This window comes from Cibotium barometz, chromosome 18 (assembly GCF_041138505.1).
Source record: "Cibotium barometz isolate CiBa-2024 chromosome 18, ASM4113850v1, whole genome shotgun sequence".
Taxonomy (NCBI): Eukaryota; Viridiplantae; Streptophyta; class Polypodiopsida; order Cyatheales; family Cibotiaceae; genus Cibotium; species Cibotium barometz.
In genome coordinates this window covers 1,501,453-1,513,049 of record NC_141063.1, presented here as the reverse complement: position 1 = coordinate 1,513,049, position 11,597 = coordinate 1,501,453, and the positions used below count along the sequence as shown (strand labels likewise).

The following is an 11,597-nucleotide window of genomic DNA, read 5'->3' as shown; positions in this document are numbered from 1 at the left end:
ATTTCTTCAAAAATCTATCAAGGATTATTCTAAGTTAATAGTACCTTTTACCAACCTTCTTAAGGATAAAAATAAGAATCATGCATAAGCTCTATGCGTGAGCTTAATGCATAAGCTCTATGTATAGAGCTTATGCATCAATTTAATGCATAAGTTCTATGCATAATGATATGCATAGAGCTTACACATGAGCCTATGCATAAGAAGGTCTATGCATTAGCTTAATGCATAATGCTATGCACATGCTTATGCATGAGTTTAATGCATAAGCCTATGCATGAGCTCTATGCATTAAGCCTATGTATTAATAATATGCATAAGCTCTATGCATAGATAACCTCTATGCAAAGAGCTTAATGCATAATGCTATGCATAAGCTTATGCGTAAGGTCTACGCATAGAGCTTATGCATGAGCTTAATGCACAAAACTTATGCATTAAGCTCTATGCATGAGCTTAATGCATTGAGCTTATGCATGAGCTTAATGCATAATGAGGGGCATCCTTGAGTACAACTATACCAGAGGATCACCCATATTTACATAGTGTGTATGAGGTACAAGCGGCTTGGTGTCGGCTGGACTTTAAGTACAGGGCTGAGCTATTAAGCCACTCAGGCATATCCGCTGCCTTCTATGTGCCAGAGACTTCATCTATCCCGCAATCACCCATTTTCATGCATCCCACCAGCTTCCTACCCCTCACTTCCAATTTGCCTACCTCTCTTCCTTCCACTTTGCCTAATCCTCGTGTTTTGGCTCCTACAACAGCATGGCCTATACCTATCTCCTCCACACAATAGACCCCACTCACATATCTCCCCAACATGCAGCAGCTTTACGATGCCACTCAGGTGGTGGTGATAGTGCAGGGGCTTTTCAGAGCCGTCAATGATCTAGGGGGGGGGGGGGGCGCTTTGGAAGAGGTGTGAGCAGTCGCCTTCAGCTATGGCAATAGATGAGGTACATGGCGAAACGCAAGCAACTAGCTTGCAGGAAAAAGCAAGAAGTAGACAAATGAATTTTGTAGTACAATCTCTACATTATAATTCACTTGTAAATTTGATGGGCATAGTCACTAGTGTCACTAGAAACGTCGCTTTTAGCGACAGTGATCTTGTCACTTAGCGACACTAATTTTGTCGCTAAGTGACAACCAACTATTAAAAAAACTCATTCTTAGGGGCATCCTTTTAGTGAGTTGTGTTGTTATTGGTGTTTTTGTCAATTAGCCAGTGTCGGTAGACCCTCCCTTAGATTGTAGTGAAGTCCACCGATTATGTTTTCACTCTATCTAGTGAATCAATTTCACAAGCAAGATAGTGTTGCTCTGTCTACAACTGAAGCTAAATATGTATCTGCAACAATTACTTCCAAAGATGAAGGGATCTGGCTTCAAAGATTACTGTAAGAGATTAGCATATCTCGTCTGGTTCTCTTCACACTTTTCTATAATAATTAGTCACGTTGCATTGCCCTGGCAAAAAATCCAAAGCACCATGAAAAGACATAGCATGTGGACCTTAAATACTACTTCATCAGGGATCTTATTGAAAGTGGGTATGTGTCAACTGCGCAGATGTGGGCTGACTTCCTGATCATGAAGAGTCTTGTGCAGCCATTGCTTTACTGGATAAAGTCGGTCTTAAGAGGCGTAATACTTTATCTTTGAGTAGGTGCCAAAATAATTATTTCCACGGGCTGCTTTCTCTCTAGATTCCAAAGAGAGAGCAATTGCATGAGGGACTTGCTTGTTGTAATCTATTTTAAGACTTGTGTCGAGGACGACATTATGTGTTGAAGTCATTGCGTGTGAAGGTATTCCTTCTGATAATTCCCTTTGGAAATCAAATTCTGCACAAACCTTGGAAGTTGACATTATTGGGCCTCAATACACATTAGGACGACAAAAGTCCTAGCCAAGACGAGCTGGTCATATGGAGATAAGGTCAGGAGGGCTGGCAGAGCCTAAAACAGGTGCTGCTGTGGATTTCCCAGTGCTCGAATTTGCAAGCAGTTTAATACTCCTGCTGCTTTTCTTGGGAAAATCTGCAAGCATCTGCACCACCTCACGCATGGTGGGGCGTTGCACGGGCAGCTCGTTGAGGCAGTGCAGGGCGACGCGCAGGACCAGCATCGCCTGCTGCGCCATCTCCTGTTGTTGCTGCATGATGGGTCCGAGCCGTGAATCTAGAACTTCCAGCACCCCTTCCTTTGACTTCACTCTCTTTCTCACCCACTGCGCAATGTTCACGCCCTCACCATACTCTGGCTCCAAGGGCCGCCTGCCAGTGAGCAGCTCCAGCAGCACAATCCCGAAGCTGTAGATGTCGCTCTTCTCGTCCACCTTAAGAGTGTAAACATACTCTGCAATTGTGAATGTTAATAAGCACCGTTGCAAGCACAGCTAGATTTACTCCAAATTAAGCGTCTAAATATTCTAGTACCTGGAGCAATGTAGCCGTAGGAGCCAGCGACGGATGACATTGATTCGGGGTAATTGTTGAGGGCCTTGGCAAGCCCGAAGTCGGCCACATGAGCTTCATATTTGGAGTCGAGCAAGATATTGTTGGATTTCACGTCTCGGTGCACAATGAGAGACGAGCAGTCGTGGTGGAGGTAACGCAACCCATTGGCGGCTTCCAGCGCGATTCTGTACCTCCGGGCCCAATCCAGCGACCCCCCTCTCGGCCCGTGTAGCAGCTCACCCAAGCTGCCGTTGGGCATGTACTCATACACCAGAAGGTTGGTCTCCCGGCTCGAACAGCAGCCCAGCAGCCTCACTATATTCCTATGCCTGATCTTGCCCAGCGTCTCTATCTCAGCAGAGAAACCATGGTCATCTCGCGATGAACCACCCACATCTGCTTGATCTACAGCTGAACCTTTGCAGTAGTTAGAGCAGCTAGACGGAAGCCTCTTCACCGCCACAAATCCTGATGGTGTTGCACACTTGTACACAGTGCCGGAACCACCCTTGCCTATGATGTTCTCATCTGTGAGACAGGCTAGGACATGGTTTGCCGTGAAGTCTAGCTTCTGAAAAGCGGTTAGTTTCCATGTCGGACCAGTGTGGATCACAGAATTCTGCCCAATGAATGCACAGAGTGCATGCCGGCTGCAGAACACACCCACCAGAAGCACCGCTAATGTTAGCGAGGACATTACCCCCACAATAACCCAGTATATGATCGCGGGATCTCTTCGAACCTTGCGAAGGATTTGGCCATAGCTCGATAGGTTGCCGGCAGAAGTGTTACAAGGGGTCAGTAGCTGAGCGCCGCACAGGGCTGCATTGCCGATGAAGGAGGTTGCATTGAAAGCCGCAAACTGACCCCCATCCGGTATGATGCCCGACAGATTGTTGTATGAAAAATCTGCAGATGTGAGGGTCTGCATTTGTTGAAAAGAAGAAGGAATGCTGCCTGTCAGATGATTCCTAGAGAGGTTGAGAAAATTGAGGACGCTTAGGTTTTGAAGCTCAGCAGGGATGTGTTCTTCCAGCTGGTTGCGGCTGAGGTCTAAGTAGGTGAGGTCCACACACCCTCCCAACTCTGCCGGAATCGCTCCTCCGATAGAATTGCCGCTGCAGTCCAGCTTCGACAGGCGCTTCAAGCTGCTCACCTCCTGAGGAATGCTGCCGGTGAGCGCATTCTCACTCAACAGGAGCGTTTCAAGCACAGACAAATTGCCAATGCTGGCGGGTATAGAGCCACTGAGCTCATTGCCGGACAAATCTAGGCGTCCCAATTGAGTGTGCAAGGGAATGCCATGGGGAATGCTTCCATTGAGTTGATTAGAGGGCACTTCCATCATCTGCAGCCGAGGGAGCGCCAGCAATCCCGAAGGAATGGGTCCAGCGAGGTGGTTCTGGCCTAACCGGATGCGCACCAGCGGTGTGCAGTTGGCTAAGCTATCAGGAATAGCTCCCGTGAAGTAATTGTTGAAGAGAATGAGCTCCTGAAGTGTACCTCCAGAGCAGAGGCCGGGTGGGACCAGGCCCGTGAGCGAGTTGGAAGAGAGGTCCACGCTTACCAGGTTTCCATTGGAGCCGAGTTGCTGGGGCACGTTGCCCGTCAGCTTGTTCTGCCACAGGAAGAGCACCTGCAAGGAGGGGAGGTCTCCGATGACGGAGGGGATCTTGCCACGGATTCGATTCCGGAAAAGATGCAGCAGCTCCAGGTTGACCAGGTTGCTCATCTGCTGCGGAAGGCGACCGGACAGCCGATTGTTGGACAGGTCCAAGAACCTCAGGCTCACCAAACTGCCGATCTCGGGAGGAATGGGACCTGTGAGCGAGTTGGTGTAGAGAAAGAGAGACTCAAGCTTGGTGAGATTCTGTAGCAGTTGAGGCGGAATGCTTCCGTTGAGGCCGCAATGGGCCGCATCCAGAACCATCAGCTCTGTAAGACAGCCCAGGGAAGCCGGAATGCCTCCGTCGAATTGATTGTAATATCCTATATACAGTTCCTGCAGGAGGATAAGATTGCCCAGCTCCACTGGGATCCTCCCCGTCAAGGAGTTTCCCGACAAGCCCAAGTAAACAAGGGTCTGCATATCGCCATACTCGGGCGGGATAGTGCCGTTGAAGAAATTACCACCCATGTGGAGATGGTGCATGTGATTGAGCTTGCTTATCTGCAGAGGCAGGGGGCCCTCGAAGTTGTTGTTGTAGGCATCCAGCACCTCTAATGACTCCAGCTTGCTCAAGTTCTTTGCAGGAAAATGGCCGCCCAGCAGGTTGTTGGAGATGTTCAAGTAGCGCAAGCTGCCACCTATGTCACACACTTGAGAGGGCAACAACCCGGTCAAGTTGTTCACTGCAAAAGAGAGGCTGACGAGGTTTTGCAGCCGACCGATTTCTGGCGAGATGGAGCCTGATAGGTTCATGTGGGAGAGGTCCAAACCTACCACCACAATCACCTCATGATGATCACCGCGCCTACTCATGCTGGTGTTGCCGCTGTTGCTGATCATGCAAAGCACGCCGTTCCAGTTGCAAGGACTGCTGCTGTAGTTGACCGTGTCTCCTGCACCATGCTGATCGCCATCTTGTATCTGCACCACCCAGCCATCCAGGTGCCCCATTGGGTCCTGCAGGCTTTGCTTGAGCACTAAGAGAGCGTCGATTTCGTCATCGATGGGAGCAGAAGCCGCGATCTGGAAAGCCAAGACCCCGAGGATTATAGTGACGAGTAGCCCCAGGGCAAACGCGACGGAGATCGAGCTACGGGCCGAAGCGATGGGCCGCGGTAGTGCCATATTGGATTGAACTGACGGGGCCAGAATTAGGCAAGAGTCGAATAAGCAGAGCAGCACCACGACGTCGTCGGAGATGAAGAAGCATATTTTAAGCCTACTAGTGCTCTCAGTGCTTTGCTTGGAGAAAGATCGTAGCTTGTGAAAGGAAGGAAAGTGTGTAAAGAAGGTAGGGAGTAGGTAGACCGTAGAGGATTGGATTACTTTTCTTTTTCTTTTTTTGCGTGCTGCCATGGCACCCTTGCCCAACATATGTACATACTGATGATACACACACATGGACTGGGGGGGTGCTGTCCCACCTTCCCATGCAAAAGTACACTGGAAAGATTCTGCCTTCCGCTTGTTGCCTCCTGTAGCTACTAAGAATAAATCAGCGTACTACTACTGCCTTGCTCCTTGTTGTTGAGGCAGCTTAGCTACAGGAGCATGGTCCTGGCAAACAAGGCAACAACTATTACTAAATACCTTCAGCCCCAGTACTACTTTAGCCACACTCACTCTGCAAGAAAAAGGTTCGTGGGAGCCAAAAAGGCGCACGGGCGTATGCTCAAATTTTAATTAAATTATGTCCTCCTATCATATACGTGTCTCTCTCTCTTTCTTTCTCCCTCTATATGTACTAACTAACTAGACTTCACGCTTGCATGCATGTCGATGACAGAGTTGTGGTGGTGGGTAGGAACTGGGGCCGCATATTATATATATGTGGTGTGGTAGCGAGGACTTATATAGGAGGCATGCTTGCATGCAATAACAATAATAATACGGCAATCTAAAGTCAATATGCGAGAAGCCTTTTTTGAATAATAAGCAGAAGGGAATCCAAAAATGAAGGACGGTTGTTGACGCTTACAAGTTCCCATGCAGCTGCCATGGCCCTAGTGCTCCGATACTACCCGATCCAATAATTACTTCGAGAGACATTGACCCCCTCGTCTCTAGCTTCTGAATTTTAGCACGCCTTGCGAATCTCAAAACACACTTTTTCTTCTTCTGAATATCAACTTACCACCACCACCGATCATTCCCATTGCTTATCTGCTCAACCAATCCGACAATTCACAACACCATAATAATAATAATAATTTGGCATCATCATACTATGGGCACCCACATCCATTTTTATGTCTTGGATATGGATACCTCATGTAGATGTAGATATGGCATCCTTCGACACACTATTATATTGGAAGGAAAGGAAAAGAAATGTGTGTGTGTGTGTGTGATGTTCTACTGTGTTGGGGCTGGAATTCATGAGAGAGCATCGCCTACTACAACTGACAGTTCGCAAGGTTAAGTATGAAGACAATGTACCCAGATTCAAGTGAAGATGACGATCACATGAGCACGTTGCTTGATATCATGCGCATTTTATACAATTATTTTGATTGGTAGAATTACATTCTCCAAATTATACGCGATCGTAAGACGAGCTTTGACCATGAATCAACCACATCGTGGTTACTTCGGTTCAAAGACGCTCGTAAGAATTTTCCAATAATGATAAATCTTGGAAGTGTCCATATTTTAGTAATGGAGTAGCCAAGAGATACGGTTAATTTGTGTATTGGTGTGCTGGTGTTACACAATGGAACTCCACCCTTGCCAAGCCACCTAATCTATTTGTTCCTCAATGCAAAGGTTTGCGTCTCTATCTCTCTCTCTCACACATTCAGGTTTGCGTCTCTATCTCTCTCTCTCTCACATTCACACACACGCACCCCCCCCCCCCCCCCCCCCACGAGTACTTCCAATCCCACTTAAGAGTGTGGGATAATCCAAGCAAACTAAAGATGGTCATCTTGGAAAAGGCACTATTACAATATAATAGGGACTTTTCCTACCTACAAAAGAGAAAGACACAAAGGGGTTACATATGTGCTTGCTCCAATTAAGCTATATTATCTTGAAATCAGAAGAGCAATCAACAAAACCAAAACAATCTACTCAAAGGTAGCCACTTGTTCGCTTTAAGCACACTAAATCTCATCTATTCGTGGTATTAGGATTTGCATCAAAAAGAGGTTTTGTAAGCCATTCGAGAATGATATGCAACTTTTATATACAAGGTGAACTTTGTACTAGTCTTTGAGGCACTAGTCACCAAAAGAGACACAACAACCAAAAAGTGCTCTAGGGATTTTAAAAGGCAGCTCATAGTTATCACAATAAATCCATAAAATACTCAAATTTATGTGGTCTACTTGCACATAACGTAAATTTATGAGGGAAAAAAACATAGCCATTAGAAAGATGCACAAGTTGGTAGTAAATAAAAAAGCAATTTGTTTGTTTTGGTGCTTTGTAAAATATATTAATGACTTACAAATATGCATGCATGCATGTATGTATATGCATTATCTAACTATGCATACACATAAGCATGTTAACCAATAATATATTCACAATTTACAAACACATTCTCACAAAAAGATAGGCTTGGGATTTGATTCAAAGGGGTGCATTGAATACGTTTTTGGTATTTTTTTGCTTCTTTGTGAGAATATCAACTTGTGAGAGACATAACTTTTACATCCCTTATTGGATTATAGCACTGTTGTTTGTTTGCTAAGTTGATCTAATCAATTCAAAGTTTGTATCCATTCTTCAAAAAATGTATTTTTAATATAACATATTTTAATCAATAGCCTATAATTGTTGCAATTTATCACCTTGATGTTGAAGCCTACACCTATTTTGAAGTATATTATCAAAATAACTAAAATTTACTTTATTACGAAATAAATATACATAATTATTTTCAATTGAAAGCTTAAAACTAGGCCTAACAAAATCATGAATGGAATTACCATTGTTTGCTATGTGTTGTTACTATGAGTTGTGGGATTTGTAAGGATAAAATAGTAGGATTCTCCATGACTTTCTTGAGATTGCATGAAACAAGACACCATGGATGTGTGCTATTTAGGTTTCCTATTCATTGTGCATATTTCCCATATGAGATCAAGTTTCACTTTAAATTACCCAATATGACATGGAATTCCTAACAATGTCACAACACCCCATTATTAGGTGGCCAAGTTTTGATGCAAAGATTTGAGACTAAAATCTGGGTGTGCCATCATATTGATTGTCGTAAATAGAATGCCTATATCCCTTCACTTGTCCTTCAATAGTCATTATAGAAACGTCACTTTCACTAATCCATATTTCATAGACATCTACTTCAAATGACATGAAATTCTTTGTGTTCCCTCCTTTTTCCTCTTCTTCTTAGATATATGCATTCTGTTGCCCAGTGGTGCAGTGGAAGTGGTAGGTGCAAGTAGACATTGGAGCCTCCTAAATATTAGAGAGAACCTCAATATCGTGAGAGGTGAGGATATTAGCAGAGCACAATTCAAGGTGAACAATAGAGGAAGATTCGAAAATGACAAGAGCCAAAGACCTTGGTAGATCCCGATTGGGATGTTGATGGTATGTCGCTCAACTAATGGGGGATTTTGAATTTTGTGAATTTTGAAGCTACTTCAAGTATGTTAATTTTGTAAAGTCCTTGCCCTCAAAAAAGTGTACTGAGCAATGAATTTTTGTCTTGTAACAACTATGAATTTAGATTTTTATATTAAAGTTATAAATCAACAAATTTACTCTAAAGCTATCTTGTATGTGCACAATAATGGTCAGCTCAGTGTAGGTACTAGGGTTCCTATTCCAAAATGGTTTAGTGGCACACAGATTTACAGCACATGGTTTTTTTATGTCGATGGTTTCGGAGTCCATCCAAAATAGTATATAAAGACCAGTCCATAAGGGAATTGAGAACATAATATCTTACAACTTATAAGCTCTATACAAAAGCCGCCCATGGATGCAAATTCTTCTAATGAGAGGACTGTTCCTAGCAAGGTTGCTAGGCCAGCTATTTTAGTTGTTTCTTCTGATGATGACTCCTGTTCCTCTGTTGTTGGGGATACAGATGACCAACCTATCCACATATCTGAAAGCTTCAAAAAAGACCTTGAAGATGTAGACAAACTGATAGATGAAGCCAAAGAGGTGCATCAAAGAATTCTTCAGATGAACAATCCAGGGAAGAAGACAGAGGAAAAGTCTGTCGTGCAGAATTAGAAAGGTCTTAAATCAATGGACTTAGGCCCAATAGAAGTCATTGTAAGACTTGTAGTGAACTGTTATATCTTAGCAATGACTAATGTGATGAAAAATTTCTACATGGACATGTGTCTACTCTACAAAGTACTCATAACGATTTTGAAGCAAACGTCTTTAAAATTCAACCAAAGATAAGTTATGAGAATAAAAATTCTTAACAATCTATTTTATTATGGCAAAGCACAATACTCACAAAATACAATAATGAGTAGGGCTCAATAAAAATATAGAATGTTTATACAAATATGAGCTGAGCTCAATAAAAATACAGAATCTTTACAACGTTGTCTCTAGACATACAAAATGCCTCTAAGCGGTTTCGAGCTCTATAGCCTCTCAGCCTTGGCCTCCTCCTTTAACTCAGCCTTGGCCTCCTTTAACTCAACCTTGGCCTCCTCCTTTGACTCAGCCTTCGGCACCTTGGCCTCCTCCTTTGTTGGCACCTTGCTTGCCTTGTCCTTGCCCTTGCCTACTACAAATGGAAGCTTTCTCTTTGTCGCCTTGCCCTTGCTTCCCTTCTCAGGGACTCCTTGTTTAAAGCTGAAATGCTAAATAGGGGAATGAAACGGCATCTTATTTCTCTTCTATGATGCACTAGTGCTAGCCAACTGGTGGAAGTGGCGAGTCAGGGTCATCAAGCGTAATTGCATTATTGAGGATAATGTTTATTGCCTTTGCCCGCACACTCCGCAGCCAGAACTTGTTTGAGAGAGAACAGACTACACAACAACATAAAAGTCAATTAGAATAATGCGAGATCTCTCATGAAATGAACATAGAGAAATTATATTACAGTGACACAAGAAACTTACACAGCTCTCAAAATGTGTACTTGGAAAGGAGGAACTTCCAAAAATTTGCGACTACGTGCCAGCCACAAGAGTGCGAATCCTTTTGCATAGGAACGGGTTGGTTGAGAAATTTCCACTCTATATCCTTTTTCAATTAAGGACATAGAGTTTCAATCAATGCAATTGCCCTCTTACATGCCCTACAGTCAACGATATAAAGAATGACTTACAATCAACAATTAGGAAGCAAGAAGGAAACGATATAAAGTATAATGACTTACAATTTAGACTGCCGTGCATTCCGAGAAGGCTATTCATAAAAATTGTCCGCTCGGCATTTCAAGTAGACCAGTGCCCTCTGAAATTGAGAAAGTAAACAAAAAATATAAGAAACCTAACATAGACAAATAATAACTTAAATTCCATCAATAGCTTGAAATCCAAAGAAAATGCATACTTCTCTATATATGGCAGCACAACAAAGCAGGTACCTGGACTAACTCCCTAGAAATAAGGAGCAAGGTCCTCGTCAGACCTCGACGGGTCAATCAGGATAGTTGATACCAAAGGATCACAAATATATACTTGATTTGCCTGGTCTGGCAAAAGCTCTTTCAACAATACCTACAGATTGAATTAAAAACATTAGGAAAGGAAAAAAGAAATCAAAATAAGAAAGCATTCAAAAAAAAGGCAAAGAGTACACACCTTAAACAAGTAACCACAATACTGTCATTGATCTCTCTATTCTTTTCAACGAGCATATAAACATCCGTTGGGTCGCATGGAGGTAATCCTCTTGCTCGTCCGGCATTGTATGAGACATTGCATATAATCGGACCAGGCACTGCCTTAAGTCTGTCATTATTCTCTTCCTCTAACTTTAGAAGGTTTTTTGCCAAATCATCCCTATCGACATTCTCTTCTAATGTCTCCTTTCCTTTTAGATCTGCCCCCTTTACAAGCCTCTTAAGCCCTTGTGGACCTACTATTGTCACCTCTTCAATAACCACCTTGTCAGAAGCCCTGTTCCACTTCAAAGCAAGAGGAATGGAGAGGATTTCTGCTGCCTTCCTATCCCTGAATGGTAGAGGTCACATGAACTTATCATACCTATACCTAACTCTGCTTACTAATGTCATGTCCTTGTCCATTAGTGTGACCCTCCTGGCATGGGCAGTACAAATGTTACTATCATTAAATAATAAGTCTATAAGGAAGTCATCGCATGACTCTTGAAGACATGCGACGGTGCTACTCTGCCATTTAAAGTAACCTTTCCACTTTATTCTGTCACTTATCGATTTGACAATCCTCAAGAAAGGAGCTTTGGAGATGAGAAGATTGACAGCCGCCTGCGCCTTCTTTATATCCGCAAACATTTTTATTTGCCTCTGCAAAGCGACCCTGG

At 43.5% G+C, this 11,597-nt stretch overlaps 1 protein-coding gene across 1 annotated transcript; it reads right to left on the bottom strand.

Annotated features, from left to right (window-relative positions):
- Positions 1-1,444: 1,444 nt before the first annotated feature.
- Positions 1,445-5,433, bottom strand: LOC147628814 (uncharacterized). Its single transcript, XM_086811971.1, has 2 exons — positions 2,447-5,433; positions 1,445-2,366 (listed from the first exon to the last, which is right to left on the bottom strand). Exons 1-2 carry the CDS (start codon positions 5,259-5,261, stop codon positions 1,933-1,935), a joined length of 3,249 nt encoding a protein of 1,082 aa, XP_086668097.1. The 5' UTR covers positions 5,262-5,433; the 3' UTR covers positions 1,445-1,932.
- Positions 5,434-11,597: the final 6,164 nt, after the last annotated feature.

Excerpts from the sequence above, each read along its gene's own strand:
- LOC147628814 (XM_086811971.1), bottom strand. The coding sequence starts at position 5,261 with ATGGCACTACCGCGGCCCATCGCTTCGGCCCGTAGCTCGATCTCCGTC. Across the intron at positions 2,367-2,446 it reads CTACGGCTACATTGCTCCAG|AGTATGTTTACACTCTTAAG; the intron begins GTACTAGAATAT and ends TCACAATTGCAG.